Source organism: Phoenix dactylifera, chromosome 11 (assembly GCF_009389715.1).
Source record: "Phoenix dactylifera cultivar Barhee BC4 chromosome 11, palm_55x_up_171113_PBpolish2nd_filt_p, whole genome shotgun sequence".
Taxonomy (NCBI): domain Eukaryota; kingdom Viridiplantae; phylum Streptophyta; class Magnoliopsida; order Arecales; family Arecaceae; genus Phoenix; species Phoenix dactylifera.
The window spans coordinates 5,294,408-5,319,766 of NC_052402.1; the positions used below are offsets into that span (position 1 = coordinate 5,294,408).

At 37.8% G+C, this 25,359-nt stretch overlaps 3 protein-coding genes across 6 annotated transcripts; 1 reads left to right on the forward strand and 2 right to left on the reverse strand.

Moving 5' to 3' along the window:
- Positions 1 to 2,666: 2,666 nt before the first annotated feature.
- On the reverse strand, positions 2,667 to 6,511 carry LOC103705187. Its single transcript, XM_008788819.4, has 2 exons — positions 5,934 to 6,511; positions 2,667 to 3,070 (listed from the first exon to the last, which is right to left on the reverse strand). Exons 1-2 carry the CDS (start codon positions 6,111 to 6,113, stop codon positions 2,897 to 2,899), a joined length of 354 nt encoding a protein of 117 aa, XP_008787041.1. The 5' UTR covers positions 6,114 to 6,511; the 3' UTR covers positions 2,667 to 2,896.
- On the reverse strand, positions 2,667 to 15,175 carry LOC103705188 (aminoacylase-1). Of its 4 annotated transcripts, none has more exons than XR_603750.4 (5): positions 14,227 to 15,175; positions 11,269 to 11,406; positions 9,990 to 10,229; positions 7,732 to 7,924; positions 2,667 to 3,070 (listed from the first exon to the last, which is right to left on the reverse strand). XR_603750.4 is itself a non-coding variant. In XM_008788821.4 (4 exons), the coding sequence occupies exons 1-4, from the start codon at positions 15,133 to 15,135 to the stop codon at positions 7,811 to 7,813; spliced, it is 1,401 nt and encodes a 466-aa protein (XP_008787043.2). In that variant the 5' UTR covers positions 15,136 to 15,175; the 3' UTR covers positions 7,553 to 7,810. The 4 variants fall into 4 exon arrangements, 2 of the variants coding, with proteins under 2 accessions (XP_008787043.2, XP_008787044.2); XR_603751.4 differs by lacking the exon at positions 2,667 to 3,070 and adding an exon at positions 7,233 to 7,631; XM_008788821.4 differs by lacking the exon at positions 2,667 to 3,070 and having other exon boundaries at positions 7,553 to 7,924.
- A 2,667-nt stretch (positions 15,176 to 17,842) lies between these two features.
- LOC103705220 lies at positions 17,843 to 24,772 on the forward strand. The gene is made up of 2 exons (XM_008788855.3): positions 17,843 to 18,325; positions 24,490 to 24,772. Exons 1-2 carry the CDS (start codon positions 17,994 to 17,996, stop codon positions 24,770 to 24,772), a joined length of 615 nt encoding a protein of 204 aa, XP_008787077.3. The 5' UTR covers positions 17,843 to 17,993.
- Positions 24,773 to 25,359: the final 587 nt, after the last annotated feature.

Consider the following 25,359-nt stretch of genomic DNA (forward strand, 5'->3'; position numbering starts at 1 on the left):
AAAATATTGTAATCACCTTTTAAATAAAAAATATAGTGATTATAATTTAATCTTAACATGTATATATTATGATTTTATATTTGGCAGAAAGGAAGAACAATTATGATCAAATTTAATCAAAATCTATCACTATTTTGAGGGGGAAATAAAATCTGTATGTTGTATGAAGATCCATCTCTTATATAATAGTATCTTTACCTTGAAAACTCAATGTGAACTATTTTTTGACGTTTAGCTTTTCTCTGATATCTCATGAATTTGATGAATTGTATTTTCTATCTTCTGCTGGTAAAAAATAATGATAAATATAATTAATTTTGTTTGAAAAGAAAAAAGAAAAAAAAAAAAGCTTGCGCCGCAAAAGTAATATTTTTAGTGTATAATCCGCTTTATGTATGGTTCAAGAAGACCATTATATGAAGGTGCATGCCATTAACATGAAGACATGCTTTCAATGCCGATGAACATTGAGTACAGGCGTACAGCAAATATATGAACCTTTCTAGGCCGAGCATTATATGTGCTCTCATCCACCGCACAGATAAGTTACCAAATGCACCAGATCTTGTGGGAGCTCAGCATTCTTTGGCATCATGTGCACTTCTTTGGATGCTTGCCTCTTTTTTTTTTCCCCAGGAAATTCCTTTCCTTACATTATTTCATCTAAAATAGAGCAAGAAAACCCATCTAAAATAGAACATTATATGTGCTCTCATTCTCTGCACAGATGAGTGAGCAAATGCACCCTCAGAATCTTGTTTATCTGCATATACATTAACCTTTTTTTTTTTTTTTGTACATTGAGTGAGTGTTTGGGGGATTGAGGCTAAGCTTCAAAAGAAAATCATTGTATGAAAAAACAATGCAGACAGCTTCATAATCCCAAATTCCACCAGCCATGACATATGAGATCTTCGTTGTAAGTATCCATATCTAGAATAATAGGCAGTGATTGAAGAGGAACTGTAGATATCCAGGGATGCTTGAATAAGTCAATAAATCCCGATTTGAGCTCATCTTTCATATCAAAAGGAAAAACTTCTCAGTGGTACATGGTCCTCCCTATCTTCCCTGAAATTTATATTTAGCAGAAGCAACTTTGCCGCCATAAAGAGCATGAATGCAAGATCATGTAACCGGTCGCTTTGCGCCGATTAATGCAGTTCTTCTAACCTAAAAAGATTGAAGGCCAAGTTCTCAATATTTCTAGTATGATAAATCTTGTCTCGTGCAATTAGCTGTAACTTCCTAGTATTAGCTGAGGGACCCCAAAAGAAAGCTCTGTATTCAATTTCCAATTTGTCCAACACCCTTGAGGTAATGCTGAACTAGACATTGTATAAATTGGAGTGGGCTAGAGAACCGATTGTTGGAGAGTAGCCCGTGCAGCTTGAACCAGAAAGATCTAAGCTTTGAACCAGAAAGAGGTGCACCTAGATAGAACCACACTCTTTGCTTGATAGCTATTGCAATATAATTAGCAATGGATGGAAGTTTAATTGCCAGTTTGAATAGCAACTGCGGTAGCTACATGTTGGTGCAATTCCACTCTCAGTGTCAAGTAACGTACATGCTCAAATGGAGTATGATGTGAATTTCTAATAAACATTGGTTTCTAGATGACAGTATAGTTTATAAATTTATATGACCATTTTACCTGTCAAGTGTGCCGCCAAAAGTGGAACAAGATGCTCAAAGAAGCTGTGTTACCATAGAAAGAGCATAGCAAAAAACACCTTGCAATATGAGAGAGAGAATGCATCAGCCTGCCCTCACTACAACCTAGTAGGATTAATCTAGCGGGCAAATAAATCATTTTCCCTCGTTAACTCCTAAACCATTAGGATTATGTAGAAATTACTGTTAAAAGGCTATACATGCACACTATAACAGTTTAATTGTAAGCTGTACTAATAATGTTTTTAGATTTTAGGACCAAAATGCCTTCTAGGTTTTATTATCAGCTAGAGCCAATCATCGCTGGTTGACTTGCTCTGGCACTGAAACCTATAACGGAGGTCATATATTCAATTTGCAATAAAGTGGCTCGATCCACCCTTTTTTTTGACACCTCCATGATGGAAGTGATTTGATAGGTTAGTTTAGATGGTTAATTTGGTCTTTCTGAACAGTCTCCTTACTAAACTTTAGCAAGGTTACAAAGATGTTGCCCCATTTTGTTTAGCTGACCTCTTGGAAAATTTATTTGAGGGCAGAAGGACCTGCTGATGTTGTAATGCCGGAGGCAGGTGATGCTTATATGGAGATCATGAGGTACCACTTCGTATTGAAACTCAGACTACGAACATTTGTTCGATGTAAAACTTCAATAATCCCTTTTTCATACAACTAATAGAACATCTCTCCAACTCTATTCAGGCAATAATAAGGCTAAGTGTCAGAAAATGTTTCCATGTTTCCATGGGGGAACAACAAAGGTAAATGGTGAAGATAAAATTGCACCCAAGGAAACCTAAATTCATAGGATTTTTATAGAAGCCCATTCTAGAATATGGGAGCCATGTCAACTTTTTTCATATAGCAAAGCCTGATTCATCAACTTCATATATAAATCTTTAGCTTTTATCCAGCTAGTCCTTCAGAACTAAAACTGACATGAGAAAAAAACAAAGAGCATTGGTGACATAAGCAGAAGCCTGCTGTAGTTCTCATAGAATGCAAACTTTAGAAAAAAAGAATATGCATTAACATATTAGGCCAATTTTCTCTACAAAAAATCAAATATAAATGCTACTTCAATATCAAATGTTAATCACCAAGATGCTTGGACAAAAACTAATTCAATCCTTGGAATATCTATACCTGGTCCTTGTTAATCACCAAGATAGTTGGACAAATACCAGGATGCTCTATTCTCTTTATTTGTCTCATAATATCATTTTTTCGCCTTGGAGAATCGAAGGCACCGGTACTTCTCACCACTGACAGTGATCTCAAGAGCACCATCTTGGTTGTCCTGATTTGATGCAGTGCCCATGAGGACACTCTTTTCCTTCTCTAGATTTTCCCTCTCCATCTTCAGCCTGGCCTCTTGACGGGCAATTTCTGCCTGCAAGGAACCAGGTAACTTTATCATGCTAAATGTTTATGTAGTAAATGGAGGCAGAATCATGTTCTTATCCTAAAATGCAAGAAAATTTAAACCTACTACAAATGTATATGCTAGACATGCATCTAACAGGGATGGTGGTTCCTATTTAATCATCAATTTCCTTATCACAAAAAAAAATCAGTAGTTCAAATATAAATTCAGAGAAATTTTTAGCTTGTTAACTCTATTGATCATGTAGAATGCTCGATATCTGTACCTTTGTAGATAAGATATTCTTGTTTTGTCAAATTGAGACAATGCAACATATAATACATAAAACTATAAAAAATTTCATTGATAAACATAACCAAGGTTTGAAAGTTTTGTTAACATAAGTGTTTTTCATGGTATTTCAGTCTTTTGATGATGGGAAGCGAACAGTGGAATGAAACAGTTGTTTTTTGTTTTGACATGTTTCCAATTAAAATCAATCCACATGTCCACAGCTGAACTTTCTAAAAATGGATTTGAAATGTTTTGACCAAACAAGCCATCAGTCAAAACCAGCCAGACAATTGGTAAACCTTACATGGTTTCGAACCTAAGGGCACTGCAATAGACTTTAGAACTGAAATCTGGATCTGCCTATATTGAATAAGTACAATGATAATAGCAACTATAAGAAGCATTAATATACTATACAGCACATGGCCCTGATGAAATTGAGATAATACAAATCTAATTACACCTTCATCACCATCATATTTCTTGTTTCATTATATTAGCATTGTGTCTGTTAATTGTGGACAAACAACAAGGTCTGTAAAGAAACAAAAATGCGTGCCATGCAATGCCAAGTTGTATTAAGTTTTCAGACACAATTTGGGCAAAGAAACATGAACATTTACTTTGGACAGTCAAAAGGCAAATTTATCAACCTTCTGCATTGAATGCGCTGATCTTTGAGCATGGACATTCACCAAGGTTTCTCAGAACTATAAAGGTGCCTTAAAGAGAATCATTAAATCCCAAAGTCCAATAAGAATTTTGCAGTAAGGTATGCAAGCAGGAAAGTTTGTTCTCATCATTGCCCTTTTACTATACTTGCAATTGATGTTCCAAAATAGATTGATGAAAAGGAATTCCTTCAGATCAATATGCAAATATAGATTTATGACTTCCTATACAGAATTTCTATCATAACTACTTTCTGTTACACGGGAGTAACTTCGCCCCCTGATAACTGGCTGACCGACATACCAAACTCCCCTCTTATACAATTTAAAGAGGTGCCAGTCGTCTTGAACCTAGTTATCGCAGGGTAACACCGAAGTGTATCTTATCATTTGGCTCCTTTGCACTGAAAGTTTGAAACTGTATATTGACAATGAATGCTCTCATGAATTGGGGTCAAGCATGCTGAAATTGGTTACGATGTACTTCCAAAAAAGGTATGATTTAGCTAACGTTCATAATCTTCTGATAACCTGATGGAGTAAAGGTGGAAAGGAAAGGGGGAAAATTGACAACTTTGTGAAGCTTCCTAAGTTCATAACATAGCGAACTATAGAGAATCAACATTCACTACAAGCAAATTACAGTATTATGGTATACTGCGGAAAGCCTGTCAAACTCATACAATGAAGTGAAGGCATGCAGAGCTACAAAAAAAACTTTTTATCAAAGAAATCCATGTGCTCTTAAGAAGGTGACAAGAATGTAGGTAATTATCTTAACAAAATAAGATCTTAATGACAAGAAAGATATTGTTATATATTACTTCCAACACAATATTCCCATGGAAAACAAGCATGGAAAGGTTATCTTAGAAAAAGGAATGGCATTGGACATGATAATCTCAATGATCAATAAGGGAAAAAAAGATCTTTGTTCCTTTAAAAAGGAAATTATAATGCTAGAATGGTCTCAGTCCTAGTTTGCGAGTATGGTACAATATCATGAACCATCAGTTAATCTGTTAAGCAAATGTGAGAAAAAGATAACCTTGAAATTGGCAAATTGCATTTGTTGGCCCGCCAAATCTTAATTAATGATGTAAGTAATAAGAGATAGCAAAGAAGCACTATTGGTGAAAACAACCTCAGTGCAAGAGCTAAAGATGAACCCACCAATACCTTCATCTGAGAAAGGCTATCACAAATGTTTGAACTGTTCAAGTCTCTTTCGAGAGCCTGAACATAATGGTTATTCAACTTGAACCCAAACCACATGTTATTCCTGGATAGACATGTTCTAGACAAAAAGTATGGACAATACTGTCCAAAAGACATTTTCAAACATAACTGTCTGAAAACATAACCATACCCATGTGATGGATTGTGTTAATTAGGACCTGATAGTTAAAGTTAGTGTTACCATATATCTAGATAACTAAAATTTCAACTACTTAGAGGTTATCTTTAATAATGTTCACATATTAATATATTTACCTTCATGAAAACAGAAAGTATTGGTGAAACAATTCAAAAAAAAATACAAACATGCGTACACAAAATATATTCAGCAAAAGAAGCTCTATGTTATTGCATTGCTCTTTTTTCCCCTATATCCCGCATTTGTCGACGTCTTTTCTAATCTATCCTCCCATTTTATCTCTATTTTTCGCAGCTCTAAGTATGACGTCTCTATTTTGATCCATACCACTCGAAACTGTTGATAACGAAACAAAAAATACAAATATTTTCGCCCTCTGCAAACCCCAATCACCAACCAAAACGAAAAGAGATTCAATCTTTTCAGTTCCAATTATAATTTCCTTCTTGCACGAGCATAACTAGAATAGCATTCATATCAAAAGAAGAGAGGAGAAGAAGGAATTCCTGATCTCCGCGACATAAAAATCTTTTTTTTTTTTTATTACCTCACGGCGAGAGAGCTCGGCCTTCCACGCGGCCTCGCGCTCGGCGACCTCCCGCTCTCTCTCGTCGATGTAGCTCTGCATCTCCCTCTCCTTCATGATGCGATCCTGGATGTCTGCCTGTAGAGCCTCCGTCAGCTCCTTCACGAACTTATCCACCACCGCCTTGATCCTCAGCGACATGCCTCCCTTCCACGAGTCCCCGCAGGCGGGGTCCGACGGCCAAGCCCTAAGATTTCGACTCCTCCTCCTTCTAAGGGTCTAGATTTCACCGGATTTCTGGGTTCTCCGGCGATGATCGACGGAAATAGCCAGGTTTTTCGGCCAGGGTCTTGAATTGTGGGAAAGGCGAAGGGCGGAAGCGGTGATGGAGGAGGAGGTGGGGAAAGAGAGGGAAGTCGGGGAAGCGGATCGCACGAGAGGGAAGGAATTTACAGACTATGCCCTTGTTCGCGAGAAAGTTCGCGAACATGACGGTAGATGGTATTAGCACGCGTCAAACTTTGAGATATGAATGCACGATGGAGTGCACGAATCTCAAATTCTGTCATGTATTGGAGATTTGAGGAGATACTGGTGAGCAGTCGTTCTACCAAAAAAAAAAATATATATTTGAGGAGATGCTTCAAAATTTCGTTCACTTAAAAACAAAAATTCTTTTTTTTTTCTGACTCCATAAAATGCAGCTTTTAAATTGTCCTATTAGTTCTGCAGATTGGATGTAGGTTTCTCCTTCGCTTCACATCTTTGGACCATATCTTGAGCCGAACCAATTCCACGAAGGAGGGGGGACTTCAGACTCAAACAAAAATGAAGGAAATTTTTTTGGATCTTCCAAGCATGACATTGGAGTTACTCAACAATTTGAATGGAAACGTTTCTTCAACATATCTCTACAAAAATATATGTATATATCGGTGTACATACATACAGAATACATATGGATGAACATAGCACAAAAATATAAAATAAATATATTTTTTTTATTTGGCACCATCTTTTAGCCCCCAAAAAATTAGAACCGCATGTTACGGACCTGTCTTGTCTTCTTCTTTATTAGGAGTTTCTCTCACTGATATTTACTCGAAGTTTGGAGATTTGGAGTAGGAGTATGGATTTTTTAATGAGAGTTCTCTCATTGGTATCTGCTCAAAGTTTGGAAAGTTGGAGCAGGAGTGTTGACTTTTTAACAATGCAAAAGGTGGTCACTCAGGATTTGGTTGTTTGGAATACAATCATTGGGGAATTCACTCAGAGTGGGGATGGCTCCAAGGCTATAGATCTCTTTAGGCAGATGAAGAAGAGGGCTGGGTTTTTGACAAACCAGGGGGTTTTGGTGCAGTTGGAGATGGGAAGCAAGTTCACGTGCATGTGCTCAAGTATGGGAGGAATTTAAATCTCAGTAGTGCTCTACTTGGTAATGTATTGCAAGTGTAGGAACTCAGAGGAGGCGGATGCTGTGCTTTGGAGGATGCTGGAAAAACGTGTGATCTCAGGGTCAGACTCTGTATCGATGCCACTCTATTACCATATCAGTATGTCCAGTACAAGGATCGACACTCCATACCGCAAACCGGTACTGAATACGGAATGGCATACTTTGTAGGAAAGTATTGAGACTCTTTGAAAAAATGGAAAACATAGCAATGGTGCCAGCACGTATTTCAGCATTGAATATACTGTATCCCAATCCATATTGACCTATTCATGTAATGTACATAATCTTTAATGTAAGTTAACACCAAATATAAGTCCTGTTGATTTTTTTTTTTTATTTTTGATACTCGGGTTTCACACTGACCTCGATGTAATCCCTTCAGCATGCTACTCTCTAGCACTCAAATCACCTGCACAATGAGAAACAGGAAAAGCCTCCATGCTTACAGCTCTGCCCTTGATTCTTCGTCCTTGGTGTCACCCTTGTAAGAAGCAAATGCTTTGATGATAGACTCATATATCTCTATTCCTTTCAGATACTCATCTTTGTTCAAGAACTGCATCAAAATTTTGTAGATCATATATCAGATGCTCACAGGGGCATATAAAGACTCCAACATGATTACAGAAAATCTAGAATGGCTAATAAACTGTAAGAGTAGCAGGCCCAGATAAACTGGCCCAGCGAGTAGATATATATTTTCAGGTAAGATATTGAAAAAGAGTTTAAAAAACGAAAAATATTGAAAAGCATGAGTTTGATTCTCAACCCAAGTAACAAATGGTGGCAAACCCATCATTTCTTTATAATTTTCAATATTGACTAATTTTAACCTGTTGTTTTAATTCTTGAGATTGAGTAGCCTGCTTTTCAAGGCTAAGCAGCATGACAGCCAGGCTAGCCCCTTTTCTTAATGATAATGCCTAAAAGCTGGTACTTGCAAAGGCTGTTCAAAAAAACTATTAGCTTTCTGTCTGTCTTCGGTTCTGGATCGACTCACGATTTGCTGGAGTTGGCTCGTGAAGGCATATCACTCAGCAACAATGTATCGGGGTCAACTCGTTGCAAACTTGTAGTCGACTCTTGAAATAGCTCAGAATGAATTTTTCTGTCTTTGCAAGTGGGCTTCCAAGGATTGCTTTCATGGCCTTTTAGAGTTTAGCTTTTTGATGTGAAGCTTTAGATAGATAATCTTCACTTCAGAGTTACTGGAGGCATTTTTCTTGCTTTCTAAAATTAATCAATTAAACTCAAAACAATAGCTTAGTCAACTTTTGACTCAACTATTTTGTATCATCAAAATCAAAATCAACCCTTTAGGGTCAACATTTGTACTTGTAAAGGTTATTCAAAAATATTAATTTAACTTTAGTTTAAAACTGATGCACTTGCATCAAAGTCATCAAGTAATCATATGCATGGTTGAGTCAATCTTCAAACTAAAATGGCATCAGCCATATGCTCCAAATCAATGACTAGCATAGTATTTACCATGTGCAAGTGAAGCAACAAGCATCAGTTTTCTATTTCTTTAATAGTCTTGACTAATTTTTATCCCTCAACTTTTTGAGACCGGTCCTTTTTCTCCCCTACACCCCCTCTCCTTAAATTGGCAATATCCAAAGTTTCATTATTTATGTGGATTATTCAAGTACAATTATAACCTTTTTTAAAACCCAGCGCACTTCAATCAATTAATCAGATGCCGGGTTCAATCAACAAATTCCAATGGCATTCGGTGTATGCTCCAAATCAATCAATTGCACAGCATTTGCCTTGGGCACCAAATAATTTACTATCCGAAACTGACTTACAGAATCTCTACGTGTCCAGAAATATGGGTATATGTGCTAGTTGATGGGGTCTGCTTGGGTGTGCTTGCACTAGAATTCTTTCTTTTAGTTTGTGAAACCAGAAAAACAGCATCAGTATCCAAAAAAAATGTCTGCAACCTTTTGTTGCACTCCGTTTCAAATGCTAACTATTTCCAAATTATTAAAAATTTCAAGTAGTAGAAATTTCTTAAAGTCTAGAAAATTGAAAACAGAAATAAACACAAAAGAGTCCTATTATTTGTTTTTCAAAATGTAAAGCATGTGTGAGAACCAAACATGTATGTAATTTCGGAATACTTGAAACAAAAGCAAAATCAAAATAAAAGTAAAAACAGAGTCTGAGTAATACAACCAAACTGGCCCTTATTTGCCTGTACATAAAATTGCAATTAAATGGATCCATAAAGGCAAAAATTGGTGTTATCATTGTAAGATCAAACAAAAAAAAAACCTTTTTTTCACAATAAGCAATACATGCAGATGGAAAATGAATAGTTGCATTATATATATGAGCTTGCACACATGCATCATTCATGCAAAATGCATATCTTCCACATAATCATACAAATGAAATTAATGGGCCTTGGAATTGTCATGATTTCTGTTATTAAATATTTTTTCCAGTTCAAGTTAAAATTGGGAACATTCTTGACCATTTTAGCTGAACTATCATTACACTAAGCATTTGATACGTCCATTTCTCTTGCTATTCCAGTCTCATTAAAAAACAGCCACATCATGAAAGAGGAACTTGGATAAATTGATAACAGGGGCAGAAGGACAAACCTCATTATGGCCATGAAGCAATATAGGAGTATTTGCCATTGGTGAAAAACCAAATGCAGGTATCCCTCGTTCTCTGAAAAATCGAGAATCAGTTGAGGCTGGGAATATTTCTGGCTTACTTAGTTTACCATTGGCTTTCTTCATAGCTTCTTCCAACAGCATCCACCATGGGTTGGAATTGTCAGCAGCCGTAATGGCTGGCTTTCCAAACAGATCATGCACAGAAACCTTGTGCTTAAACTGCCCAAACATGACATATTAAGAACTATAAAGCTACACCATTTCAAAACCACCAAAATGAGATAGCACCACATGCAAGATTCAATTTTTTTTCTTTCCAATGATGATTTTCAGATGACTTTCTTTTCTGATACAATATGAAGGGGTATCTGGACCCACCCAATTTATTGAGGTAATAAACTAGTGCAGGCGGGACTTAGAGTCGGGTCACCAGTACTCATTCCACAATTACTTTACCAATCAAACTAGTTGACTCGCATGATTTCAGATGACTTAAGAATATAAATCCTACTCCAAACTCCTCTTGTATCAACCAAAACATATCATAAACTTTTCCATCCCAATATACCATCATAGGACCAATATTAAATTCAGTATCACCTACTAGTACTTGTCGATAAATATTGAACCAATATATATATATATATATATATATATATATATATATATATATATATATATATATATATATATATATATATATCCTGCATAAAGCAATCCATATCTTCTGTTCAAGTCCAATTTCCTTTAGAGTAACAAAATTTGAGCAAAAGAATCCATGAAATAGAATTGGGATACATTTATAATTATGAAAATTTCATTGTAGCTTGAACAAGGAAATCAAAATTAAAGCCTTGCATCTTTTTTTGAGTATTACTTATTGAATGTCAAAAGTAGCAACAGAGTCAACCAACTATACTCTGCTTAAATGCCATTTGTCTAAGGATTGCCCTGGATCAGAGGGCCGACTAATGGTAATAAACCAAAAGAAAATCACTTAAGTGCTCTAATAACTAGGTTTCTTCAAAGTTTATTTATGTGGCATAGGATGTCAATCCTTCAGAAAATTATCTAACAGCTTAATAGAAGAGGAATCCAGAGATATCAGCTTGCTGTCCATGACAAGGACGACTCCATCTGACTCTTGATGGAAGAGAGGTTCAAATAAAAGTTAGGAATTGCATATATTATGAGTTAAGTTTATAGATATTTATGCATCATAAACACTATTCAAATATCAAGACTAAGTACTCTTTACCTCGAATGTCATATTACGTGATGAAGGTGCCCATTCTTCAGCAATACGTCTCTCCAATGCTTCAGTATCAGCATTAGGAGGGACTCGGATGTCAAGGCCTACCTCTGCTTCAGATGGCTGCAGATTCATGACAAAACCCTGAAAAAAGAAATTTTTGGGCACAATTGTGCGACAGCTTGTCACTGAAAAAGCTTGAATTCATATTCACAACTTCCTCAAGGCCTTCAATAATCAAATAATATTCACGAGTACTGAACAAAAAACATTGTGCCTACTTTTTTTATTTGGGTTTTGTAGAATGAGAAATAAACTTCATGCTTATAGCCAACAAAGTCATTATGCTTTATAAGGTTTCAATAAATCATACATGCAAGGAGCATGGCTACAAAGTTGAGAGTCAAAATTAAAAAAAAATAATCATGGAAGCATTGACATGATCTATTTTAAGACAATGAAATTGCAGCAAGCATATGATAATGTGACTTAGGGATGACTCAATTCATACTTTGAAGAGAGAGTCTTGCAAGTGGATGGTGTTGTTATTTAGTTATATATATTGATTATTCTCTCAGTCTTCATCAATAAATCCCAAGGTTCATTTCATAGTTCTAAATGTTGAAAATAGGCGATCCTCTGTTCGCTGGTAATCAACTAGATTACACATCATTTGAGATGCTCTACCAACGCCTCTAAGGGATAATAACTTGAGAATCCTAGGGTAATGAAAGGGCTGGAGCTACGACCCACCTCCAGTTTGCATACACAATCTTTCTTTTTTTAAAAAACAAGTAGAGTTAGTTGAATTATTTGTTTTCGGGTGCTCCTGGAGTGCTTAGAATGGTTTTTCGATTTTAAGTTATCATATAAAAAAACAAGTCATCAAGGTAAATGTGACAAGCTTTGATTAATAAGTCCAAACATGGCAAGATATATGGGTTGTAATTTTGAGATATCTCCTACAATGTGTTCAAGCAAAACTTTGGTAATTAGAGATTAGCAAGCATTATATGAATAACACTGTTTAGTACTCTAATAGATGATGCTATATGGAAACACGAATCTATTTCTTTAGGATGAAGATTTGCTTTCATTCAAGTGGTCCCCCTAATCTTCCCATCTACCTCATGCTCATTCTAAGAATTTGGTGCATCAATAACAAGTTGAAGAAATTAATTGGCTCCAAAGACTTGGATGACCTAATGAAATACTAGATGTTGGCAAAATAGTAGGAAGTGATGATGGAAAAGGTATGTTAGAGACTTAACGGAGAACCTCCCATTGAATGAAAGAAACAATACCATTTTACCACCTTTAATACCCTTGTCTACCAGGAACAAACATAGTAACATGCTAACAAAACCTATGATATCACTAAGATCCTCGAAATTCTATTTTGATAATTGCCTATCGAGCACTCTAGACTATCCCAATCATGTGATCCAAAGCCATGGGACATTTATGCGCAAAATTCTGAATCCCAAAAAATGGCAGTGGATGCTTAGGAGGAATTAACAACCACAACTAATAGAAATAAAATAATACAAAACACCACCGCTGGCCAAAAAGTGTCGAATTAGAACTTTTCAAACTCTTAAAACTATATTAGTCATCGCTATTGGAAGCTAAATCTCCTTCCAGATTATGAAGTAGTATTTGAGCATGGTCGGCGGAACCATCCCATACTGTCCAGTTCGAAGCATACTAAGTCGTGCCGGCGGCAGACTGGGATTGTTTCGGCAACCAAACGAAAAATTGGAACGAAGGGGGAGAAGAAGGAAAGAGAGGAAGAGAGAGAGAGAGAGAGCAGTGGAAGGGTGAGAGGAAGAGGAAGAGAGAGGGAGGGTGGCAGCCGGCCGATGGAGGGCCAGAGAGCCACACGGAGGGGCGGAGAAGGGGCTCCGCCTCCGCCTCCAATTCTCCTTCACTTAAAAATTTTGAAAATAAAAATGGGCTCCCTCCGGGACCCCTATTTCGAACGAAACAGGAGAACTGGAGGTGGAGCCCCTCCATCTCTCCACACGGCTCTCTAGCCTTCCGCTAGCCTCCGTCACTCTCATTCTCTCTCCCTCCCCCTTTCCCTCTTCTCTCTCTTTTGTTTTCTCTCTCCGGGTCTCCTTCTCTCCCGCCTCCTCTACTGTGTCGATACGGGCTCGGCACGGAACGACACGAGGGCATACAGACTCGTACCACCTGGCAACTAGTTTAGGCCCTGGTTTTGGCATAGTAATTCGTGTACTTGAGTCTTCCTAAAACAAATTCCTGCATTCAAGGATCTACCATCTCATCCCCACCATTATTGCTATGTTAGGTATGCTTTATCACAATTTGATCAGACATGATTGCAAAAGAAACATATTCTATCTCCTCAAAATTAGGTTTAGAAAGGACTATCATAATATCCACTTAGTATATTTTGTTGACCTTCATCGAGACATTGTAAAGCATGCATCTACTCATAAATCTATATTATGCCAATTTTCTTACTTTCTTTCAAGACTTCAATAACAAGCAAGAAATAAAAGACAAATGAAGACCCATTTATTATGATAGAGAATCAAATATAAGCTTAGCTCCAAAACTAATTCTGTCTATAAGAGAATCAAAGAAGTCTCAACCTGCCCAATCATACGATATTTTTTCTCTAGACAGGCTCTCTCTCTGTGCGTGTGTGTTGAACCCCAAATGCCTAACCATGGATCAATTAAGTAAATTCAATATTCTCCTGAGTTGTCTTTTACATTCAATTGCACAAACACTCAGTACAGACCTTCTGAAAACCTACGAATCGATGAGCAATTCACCACATATTCTATGACCCAGCGAACTTCACAACCATAATGTCAGAAACAAATAACTAGTCAATTCATTTTGTCTCGACGAACAAATAGTAAATAGAACGTATCTACCTACATCACAGCTAGCAGCTAGCTAAAGATCACATATCTACAAGAAACTTACAGTGGGTGATGGCGTCCCAGCCTTGAGGTAGACCAGATTCACCGACACCACCTCCCCCTCGGCCTTCACCCCAGCCTTCACCAAATCGAACTGTGCCGCCCTGAACCGCCTCACGGCCTCCACACTCTTCATCAAATTCTCCATCGCACTCCCATCATAAAGCTTCGCCCCGTGCCCCGGCGCTCCCCGCGCTCTGATCACTAGCCACCAGGGGCTCCTCTCCCCGTAGAACACCCTGTACTCCTCCCCCGGCGACGCCAGTCCCTCGTCAAGCACCACCCCGACCTTCATTTTTTGAAACTTCTCCGACGCGGCGAATCTCCCGGCGCCGTCGTTCCCCCCGATCTCCTCGTCGGGGACGAAGGAGAGGTAGATGGTGCGGTCCGGGGCAAAGTCGGCGGCACGGAGCCGACGGAGGGCCTCGAGGTACTGGAGGCCGACGCACTTCATGTCCTGGGAGCCACGGGCGTAGATGTTGCCGGTGGAGGGGTCGAGAGCCGCGGAGAAGGGGGGATAGACCCACTTGAGGGGCTCGGCGGGGACGACGTCGGTATGGGAGTTAAGGAGGAGGGCGTGGAGGGAGGGGATGCGGCCGGGCCACCGGAGGAGGAGGAGGGGCTTGCCGGGGGCGAACTCGAAGACGTCGGACTCGAGGGAAAGAGCGTCGGCCTGGGCGCGGAGGAAGCGGACGGCCGTGGCGTAGTCGGGGTCCGGCTGGGAGGTGTTGATCCGGAGGTACTCCTGGAATCGGGAAACCGCCGCCTCCGCCTCGGCGGCGGAAAAGGAGGCGCCTTTATTAGCGTTTTCTGATGTCGCCGCCGTGAGCGCCGCCGACGATGAGAGGAGGAGGAACAGGAGGAAGGGGAAGCGGAGGAGTGGATAAGAGGAGAGCCGGTTGCTTCTCTCCATTGACTAGTTAGCGATGAACGCAGCAGACTTGTAGGTTGGATGGGAAATTGCGAACACAGTCCAACTTATAGGTTCTTTTGGATCGGTTCGGATCCAGGTAGCCGGACTTAGACCCGGACCCGTTGGTTTGGATCAACATTTTGCTCCAAAACATTTTGCTCCAAACCGCCGCTATCAAAGGATTGGGTCTATGTTGAGTTTAGGGCTGGTTAGGGGTGGCATTTGGGCCGGTTTGGGTCAGATACGAATCAAGTTAGGTGTAGGTTGGGTTTAAAATTTGTTAGCCCGAATCTATACCATTTATTAACTTGGTCAAAAATTTAGATATGGACCCAATCTATCTATTAAATAGATAACCCTACTTGCATAACTTATTAATCAAACAAGTTAGGTCGTTTTTTTTATGGAGACAAGAAAAATAAGTTTAAACAGGTTAAGTAGGTTTTAATGGATTAAATAGATATAAATGGATTACACAGGTTAAATGGGTCAGGTTAAATAGGACATAAACGGGTTAAGCAGATTTTAAAACGGATTAAACATTTCTTAAAGGATTAAATTGGTTGGTTCATGATCCAACCAATTATTAAATGGGTCAAAATAGATTAAACAGGTCGGAGGGCAAAACCTGAATTCAGCCCATTTAATAAACAAATTTAGATGGGTCGACTTGTTTATGATCCAAACCTGTTTATGCCAAAACTTGAACCTCCTTAAAGCAAGTTGTTTATAGATTAGGTTGACGGGTCGAAACATAAATTGTCATTCCTAAGGCTAGTAAGTGAGAAATGATAAACTTTTGCTTCAATTCAACTCGCTCAGTTAGGTCTAACTTACCAAACTTAAATTTGAGCAAACTACCCTAGTTCAGCCATTTAGATCCCTAAATATGCCCTAGAATCCCTAAACTTCACTCTAGCCTATGCCAAAGCTTCACAAACCACAAAAATCTACGGGGAGCTAAAGATAAGAATAATATTGAAATTTGATATACTTCTTTAAGAGCCAAAACTTCTATAAATTATATTGAAAGATAAAAATTTACCAAATTTTGCTTCGCTTATCATCAAAAAAATTTACCAAATTGAAGGATGCTATGATTAACATGTGTAAGTAAGAACCACTCGGACATTGCTTTAGTCATTCCTCCTCAATTATTTTCTTTGCTGATGTCACGCGATGGTGCATATAGCAAAACTTGGTAGTGGGTTACAACATTCTAACATGTTTGCAGAGAATTGACATTCTTATCATATCAATAATTACTGAATAAAACTAGAGGTTTAGAGCAACGGACTAGCTACTTTTTCAATACGTGGCAATAAGTCTTTTTTATGTCGAACACCAAATGATATCGATTAGAAGGTAGGTACTTTTTTTTTTACATAAGTAACAAACTAAAGTGTTTCAACCATGATTCAACCCAAGTAAGATTTGGATGCTTTTGTCCTAGGACCAAAAATATTTCTTTCAAAGTCCAAATTTCCAAATTATAACAATACATTTAAAACCATCAATGGAGCCCATTCATTATCATGGGCCCACCAAACATATAGCCTTGCGTTCCAATTATGGCTTTCAAACCTATTATCTGTTATACTACATACATACATATATTTATATTGTGCAAATTTCTCCCCTCCTCATGTATGTGTCCATATCAATGGTAGGATTAAAGCTTATTGTTGTGTTTGGCTGAATTTCAAGCGATTGGAAAATTATTGGTTGCCATTGATTACTTACCTTGGAATTTGAGGAAATATATCTTTTCAATTTCCAAATGTTGGTTTACTACATTAAATCCAGCCTTCTTGCATTGAATTCACTTCCAAACAAATTATATTCTTTTTTCTCTCCATTGCGTCTCTTTATTTATAGAGTATATTTCTTTGATTATATTCCATGGATTGTTTATGATATGTACATTTTATGTGGATTTAATGATTATTTAGAACTTTCCTTGTCTTTCTTTTTTTATGTTGAAAATATTTGTATAAATAATATATTAAATAAGAAGAAATATTGTTAATCTATAGAGCAGAAGAATTATAAATGAATGAATTTAAGTTTAATTTAAATTTTCAATTTGCCATGGAAAATTCAGTTATTTTTTATATGCTTTGTCAAATTGAATCTATTGGCTTGTAAAATTAAAATTTCAAAAAGTTATCGAAGTAGAATACACTAGGATTATATACTTGTTTCAATTTAGCATAAATTGGCATTTCATATTTAAAATACAACACAAAAATCAAATGCATCCAACAAAATTAGGACCCACAAATGCAAATCCAAAACAAACCGCAGCCTCTCTCCATATTAAAACAAACAAAAGTTGATTTTTTTTATTTTTTTTATATAGCGGTTGCTCAGATTAGTCGAGCGTAACCAACAAAATCGATTCGAAATGTGAAATTAGGAGAATAATATAGAGTTGTCTTAAATAAAAAAATAAAAGCAGGCCCCCTTTTTTCCATTTCAACTCCAGCCGCAGATTTTTGAATTCCGTGTTCCGACTCTTCATCCCCCTAGTATTTATCCTTCTCTCCCCTTAGATTTAACTTTTAATCCCCGAATCCCGTTCCCGTCCTTCCGACACCCAAACCCCTAAACCCTTATTCCCGTAATAGCAACGAACAGGACAAAGGGAAACCGAAATAAAGGAGAACAAAGAAAGGAAGAGAAAACAAAAAAAAAAAGAAAAAGAAAAAAAATCTAATCCCAGTCCGAACCCAAGAAGAACAAGAAACAGAATCATCCAAACGAAAGAGAAAAATTAGGGAAGAGGCGGTGGCGCCCGCGTGATCGGAGTCAGGACGGCGGCGACGGCAGGGCGGCGGGGGAGGCTGACGGCGGAGATGAAGGCTGCGATGGAGGAGGTGGCGAAGAAGCTGACGCTGTGGCACACGCGGACGTTTCGGCCGATGTTCACCCACGATGAGCTGGAGCCCATCATGCTGGCGGCGGGGTTCGTGCCCCTGCCGTTGTATGAGGCGGCGGCGCCGGGGGGCGGTGGGACGGCGTGGAAGGAGTACAAGTACCGGGCGGCGGCGGAGGGGGAGATGCTGCCGCGGCCGCGGCTGCCGTACCCGAGGATCGACGGGCTGCACCTGATGGCGTACAAGGCCTTCTTCCTCGCCCTCGAGTTCTACCTCGGCGCCCACCTCGTCCCCGAACTGTTCCACGTCAGGTCACCCCTCTCTCTCTCTCTCTCTAACTCTCTCATGCTTGATGTTGTCTTTGCCCATGGCTTTCGGCGAGATTTACGGAAGAGCCACTCAATTTGGTAGATACTAGGAAAGCCCGTCCACGTGTAGGTCGCGGTTTCGAATACTCGTTGATAAAAGGTCGAAAAATCGGGCCGTCACGAGCCCACTTGCCGATTAGCCGTGTGATTCGTTTCGGCGGATTTTGAGGCTGGGTCTCAGGTGATTGTCAACTGCGTGTACCGCGTTCGTGACTTCGCTCTGTGCAATTTCCACACAACGTGAATCACCGGTCGGCGGGAATAATGGAATATTTGGAAAAGGGTAGCCCTAGGATGTGCTTGGCATCACTTTATTTTTTTATTTTTTATTTAAAAAATAAAGAGGTCAAGATAAAAAATATATATTTGCTATTACTGTTGTTATTTTTAATTTTTTAAAACTATTTTCATTACTTTCAGAAAATATAAAAGTAAGAATCTTATGTTTAATATTTTTAAAAACAAAAATTTTATATTTTTACCACTATCATTATCACCACCATTGTCACCCTCACCGCCACGACGATCGCTGCAGCATCATTGTTGCTATTGTCACCAATTAAGTCACATTTAGTGGAACCTCTACTATTATTACCATCATTATCACTGTCACTACTATTGTATCTCCATCACAGTGCCATCATAGCCATTGCCTCCACCATAATATTGGTACCTGTGTGACTACCATTGTCACCAACACTGCCACTGCTACTATTGCTGCTGCTACCATCACTATCTCCACCATCATTATCTTCTTGCCTCCACTATACAACTACCATTATCATCTCCGACTTCTCTATGTTACCATCATATCTATCGTCAACACCATCATTGTCTCCAATACAACTACCATTGTGTTCATTATTGTCACTATATTTATTTTTAAAAATAATTGACTATATCAAATATTTTTATATTTTAAAAATTTAAAAATAGAAATAATTTTTTTATTTTTAAAAAATAGAAAAAAGATGGAAGTGATGCCAAATGACACCTGCTCTTTTGCCGCCATTCTCTTCACTTTTAGATAACATATAACTTAGTGAATTTGTTTGGATGAAAAGATAATATTGCCCTCAATTTTGTGGTTATCTTTTGTTCGTTAATATTTTTTTGGTCATTTTGTAAATGCATAGGGGATGATATGCTAGTTCTAAGGTATCCAAGCCTAAGAAACCACCTATCTCTATTTATCCCCACTTTGATCAAACTGTCAGGGATGAGTGGGTCCGTCTCTAAAATTGACTTGTTTGAGAGTTATTATAGGGATAACACATGACAACACCCTCATTTAGGGTGTAGAGGGTGAAAGTGGATTGAATTATATCTATTCGGATTTATTTCATATCCAACTCTATCTGGATACGGATGAAAATTTGAACAGTCGATTAATATTTGTAACTATATTTGTATTCATCGAAGAAAAATGGATACAAATATTGATAGTTAACTATTTAATTCGTATCCAAATATCCGATTCTTTTATATGGTATTTATGAATATTTACAGAAAATAAGTGACCATATTAGCATATTATTATCTTGGTTTACCTTTCGCTTAGTAATATTTTATATTTTATGGGCATAAAGTTTAATTATCCTTTAGGTCTATATTTATATCTATATTTTCAATATTTGATCTGTTCTCTTGTTTATTTAAAACAAACATGGATATGGATTTTTGCATATGGCTAACATCCGCATCCCTATTCGTGTTCATCAAATAAAATAAATATAAATATGGATATACTGATATCCGTTCCTTACAGTGCTTACACTACCTGATTCAACTTTGCAAGGATGCCATCCAGTTTTCAAGCAAGATAAGGTTGTCTTCATTCGATGATAGTGAAACTAAGCTAAATTGTATAACTGAAATTATTTTTCGAAGAATGGAGGGATAAATTAAAACAATTTCGTATCACTTTTTTTCATGAAATAGCTTATCTATGTGCTTACCTCAACTAGGTTTAAAAGGAAAACGAAAAAAAAGATGTTGACTGGATGTTGATTTGTAAAATCTCTTTTTCTCCCATCCTATCTTGGGAGAGAGATCATTTGGTTGAATAAATAAGGTTAAGGGGTTATCTTGGATGAATCCAAAAGTAGATAGAACCAAAATGTGCCTGCCTCTAGGGTCATCATCTAGAAGCTAGACAACAATTAGTCAAACATGACTCTCTTTGCTCTCATTTGTGTGTATGTGTTCTATTTTTATTCTGACATCTACAATCTATCTTCATCAAAATGAATATATATTCTTGTCTTAGCTTGAATAGAGGACATCTTGTTAAGTTTTCCTCTGTATTTGTGTTTTTGCATTACACACTATTTATGCACATTGTCTTTTTATTACACATAATTTGTTTCTTTTAATGGCATAGTGAAAATACATCCTGAGTCGTTGAAAAATTTCTGGAGTTGTTCTTGATGTTGTTCTTAATTGCCTTATTTGAACAAGTTTTTTTTTGGGGGGGGACATAACAAGGTTTCAAGTTTTGGCCAACCAAAACAAATCAATTATAGCCAGGACCAACCTAAAATTTCCTTTTGTTTTAGATTTTGCCAATTTGTGCAAATCAATCAGTTTCACTCCAATTTAGCTACCCTGTTCCAAAATTGGCTTTTGTAATATATGTTTCATATACTATTACTCTCTGCCCATTTCATTTCTTTAAAAGGCCAGTTCGGATGTCCGATAAGTCATTCATGGGATAACTTTTTATGTGATAGGCTTTTGGGAGGTCTTGAGAAAAATAGGGTTTTGGGAAAGCAGAGTTTTGAAAATAATTGGAGGTTGAAAATAATCTTGATTAGAAAATTCAATATAGAGTTGATTTTTTTCTTATCCATAAAGAATCAAATAATTGATTCTCAAGCATTCCCTCCCTTGAACTTCTCCTTAGCATAAATTGTTTCTTAGTCTTACTTGCATTGATTATAAAATATCCCTAGATTAGGTGCTCACACGTCCATGCATGCCCCAAGTATATCCAATAATCATTGTTGATTCTTGATCATAGTTTAATTTTTTGAGTTACAGAGGGGGATTTTGCATATCTCTTAATCTTGAAACATCATACGAATCTCTCTCATCAAATCTCCTTGTTTGTCCTTGATCGGGTTTCAAATAAGGAAATATATTGACCTTTACAAAGAAGAGGAAAGATCTCAACATTTTCAAATAATAGAAATGTTTTATTGTTGCCATTAAAGGAGGAGGAGGAGAAGCCTCCCATCCACTAGGTTATTCCTTATCACATGTTGCCGCCCAAAATCTGACCTAATGCGGTTGGTGATCTAGTAGACGGAGACTGGTTAGCTGGGCTCGACTGGAGCTACATAGTATAAGAGCTAATCTACAACTGAAGATAAGTGATCAGGGGTTGCCGGAACATGTCCGGCAAGAAACCCTCTAATACTTAAGTTAGACAGACTTTTGGGAAGGAACAATAGAGATTTGAGGAGAGTGATGAGGTAAGAGCGAGGTGAAAAATCTCATACCTAGAGTTTTCTGGCCTGGTTTATATAGAAAAGAGAGTGAGGATCCGTCGCGATCTAGTCTTGTGATCATTGAACAAGTTGTTATACTCTTTCTTTATTTGCCGCTCTAGATGGTCACACCTGTCCTTATCTAGTGCGTCAAGATTGCGTCGAACTGTAACAGTCCATGCTATTCGATCGGAGGTTCGCTCGACTGTTAATTCCATGTTACATATGTCACCCATCCATTGGGCGGCCAAACTAGCAGGCGCGGTTTTAGTGGGCATTAAGTTTGAGTCGTACATCATACATTCTCTTTAGTTGTGTTGCCAATATATTTCCTTTTTTGTAAAAAGAAGGGAAAAATATTTTTATTAATGCTGCTCTTATTGTGTTGGAGGTAATCAAAATATCATGATAGGGGCATCATTAAGGAAGAAAGGAAAGGTCGGTGGCCGTTGCTTCGGATTTGTTGAAGAGTATGTCAAAGTGGATTCAAACTTTGGAAGAGAAAACAAGAGCCAAGATGGCCTAAGAAAGAAATAATTAGAAAGAGGAGACCTAGATAGATTTTAGAAGGATTATGGAGTAAGAGTTGATATATTAGCTAGTAATCAACTCACAGTCGGCTTGCAACTAAGTTGTAGACCTATAAATGCAAAAGTTGTTAAGGTTGGGTAAAAGAGAGCAGATCATCGTTGTGCATCACTCTTATTGGTCATACTTGTATTTTAATTTTTGAAGGATAAAATGCAAAAAAGGTGTATACATGCAAAAAAAAGAAAAAAAAAATTAGGATACGTTTTTTTAGTTTCTTATGGTTTATTATATGCTTAGATTTTTTCTTTTTTAAGAAGGCATGCTGTGGGGGCCATTGGCCAACAATATCTAAATGTATGGGTTCATATCTTTTAAGTTGTTATTTGTATTTTATATGTTTATTTTTGGTATTCAGGAATAAATTATGGGAGGAGGGATTGCTCAAACTTTGAAATGGCTGCCCCTTTCCGGCTTTTCCGTTCCATTTTTCATTTTTTTTTTGTTTTTAGCAGGCGACGATCAAAGTGCTTGCTAAATCAAGCCATTGCCGCTTTTTTTTTTCTTCTCTCTTTCTCGATACATTCATGGTGGTCAAAAAGAGTGATCTCTGTACTTATAAACCTCAATGAGGCGAGCCTCCCGGAAAGCTTGCCAAAGCTGTGGGGGGATAAACCACCTTCCACACACAGATAGCAGCCCAGGCTTATCATTATAGATTACTGAGTCGGACCAAATCTGATATGTTCATGTCTCGTTCAAAAGGAAGCTGGAGTGGCGTATCATATTGCATGCAGGATTCAGTAGAATTTTCTTTCTGGAATACACGTTATAACATTTGATTGGATAGGATCTATCACACAGTGAATAGTTTAGATCCAGTTCGACGTTCAAAATATGGGGCTGTTATGATATTACAGTGGCTTGTTGTGGTGCCGTTAGCATGAGTTGCACTACTAAGGAGGGCAAAAACTGGTTCGGTAGAAGCTCAATTTGAATCCAGGTGTTTCTAGTTTAGGTCAGGTATGAATCGAATTTTGTAACCTCGATCTTAGATGAAATTTTTGATATAGGGCAAAGCTTTGATCTGACTTGAGTCATGAGATCATGGTTTCTTTCGGATATGATTAGAACTCTGGGGTAAAGATTTTTATAAGAAGGTTGCTTTTTTGATACCAATGATTCAGCTCATCTTGGAATTCGGTCATTAACAATTGCAAGAGCTAGGTTAAGCAACCTTGGTTGGGCCAATCTCCAATCAAGTGACCATAACATAGAGTAAGATGCGGGTCAAAATAGGTCAAGTCGCAAGTTGGATGGTCTCGATCAGATGTCGGTTCGGGTGAAACATGCATAAGAGTTTTCCATATTATTGTCCTAGTTGGACTTGAATCAAATTTGTCTTGATCCATTGCCACCCTAGTTGCCACCACAGTGCTCATTCCCCTTGACAACTTTTAAGCACAGGTAAAGCGCCTATAACATTCGACATTTTGTATATCGGTATTTTATACCTTGTAAGTTATATTCAATAATTTATATCTCAGACTCATCATGCTTATTTAGATTTATTCTATCAAAGAGCATTTCTTTGGTTCAGGTCCTTAAAGAGTTTGTCTACTATCATTGCCATCATTATCGAACCCTTTTCCGATCAAAAGAAGATCAGCTATTGTACATACCTCTCCATATAAAGTTCTATGTTCTTTATGACTTATAAGTGCTTGCATTGGGATTACAGACCTGAATATTTCCACCAAAAAAATTGAATAATTCAAAGATCAATAACATGCGGCTTTTGCTGAAATTATATATTAAGGCAAATAAAGACATGACACTTCTGGGCTTTGTTAGGACTTTGGGAACAAGTTTTAGACAATTCACAAGCTATTTTCTAAGAAGATATAATTGAAAAATTATTATATCATGACTATCTATTGATTGAAGTTAGTTTCCTTAATAAATCCTGCGAAGTGTCTTATTTTGACGACGATTAGAGGCTGTTTGTATCAGCATAATTAAGTTTCTGCCCCGAAAGCTGTTTTATTCTAAACCTCAACTGTGATGGTGTAATTATACTGGTTTCAGGACCATGTCTCTCACTAAGGCGCAGGACGGAGACATCGACAGAACCTATCGTCCCATGAGAGAATGCGAGATGGAATTGGAAGGAGAATGGATTCTCGCGTATCGTGACGGCACTTTGGATAGCTTCACAAAGATGATCTGCAGCAAGGATGAAGAAGATGGCAGCATCAGCGAAAAAGGCCTCAAGAAAATGAATAGCTATGACGACAGCAATAGCCCTGCCAGCTTAATGAACTTCGTTGCTTGGAAGGACCTTTTACCGAGCACAGATATCGCTGGCTAAGTTGATTTCCCTTAGACAATTCACAGATCAGGTTCGGTATATTTTTTTTTGGTTATTTTCCCATAGATTTTCCTGCTAAATTCAGATTTTCTTTTAATAATTCTATACATTGGTAGGTAACTTTTTTTTGCATGAACCAGTTTTGGGAGATGTAGAGAAATATATTGAAGAGTATTAATCATACTGTGAATAAGCTGGATTTTTGAGTTAATGCTCTTGTTTTTGATCTTTTATGTTGTGGGAGGTAGCTCTTGGTCATTACTTTCTCACTGATGAGTGTTGTAAAATGACCGGGCTGATTTGCGGGTCATGCCTGACTCAGCTGGAAGACCTGCAGAAAAACTTGCAATAACTGCAAGCCATAGCCTGGATTGGTCAATGAACAAAATCTATGAAAGATCCATAAAACTTGGCCTCAGCAAATTCTCCAATTAAACCAGCAGGCTTGGCTAACCTTTTGGCCCAACTTAACCTATATTGGCCAAGCTGACTTAGCCGAGACTTCTGCTCAAACCCCTTAGGGCTCGTTTGGTTCGCGGGAAGCATTTTTCCTTATAGGAATATGATTCCTGAGAAACAAATTCATA

Bases quoted from the DNA above. Each gene is read 5' to 3' on its own strand.
- LOC103705187 (XM_008788819.4), bottom strand. From the start codon at position 6,113: ATGTCGCTGAGGATCAAGGCGGTGGTGGATAAGTTCGTGAAGGAGCTG. The intron at 3,071-5,933 runs GTAATAAAAAAA...GGTTCCTTGCAG, and splicing joins CCGAGCTCTCTCGCCGTGAG to GCAGAAATTGCCCGTCAAGA.
- LOC103705188 (XM_008788821.4), bottom strand. From the start codon at position 15,135: ATGGAGAGAAGCAACCGGCTCTCCTCTTATCCACTCCTCCGCTTCCCC. The intron at 10,230-11,268 runs GTAAAGAGTACT...ATGTTTGGGCAG, and splicing joins CACGTAATATGACATTCGAG to TTTAAGCACAAGGTTTCTGT. The intron at 7,925-9,989 runs GTTTGTCCTTCT...ATTTTGATGCAG, and splicing joins TGCTTCATGGCCATAATGAG to TTCTTGAACAAAGATGAGTA.
- LOC103705220 (XM_008788855.3), top strand. From the start codon at position 17,994: ATGAAGGCTGCGATGGAGGAGGTGGCGAAGAAGCTGACGCTGTGGCAC. The intron at 18,326-24,489 runs GTCACCCCTCTC...TACTGGTTTCAG, and splicing joins CCCGAACTGTTCCACGTCAG to GACCATGTCTCTCACTAAGG.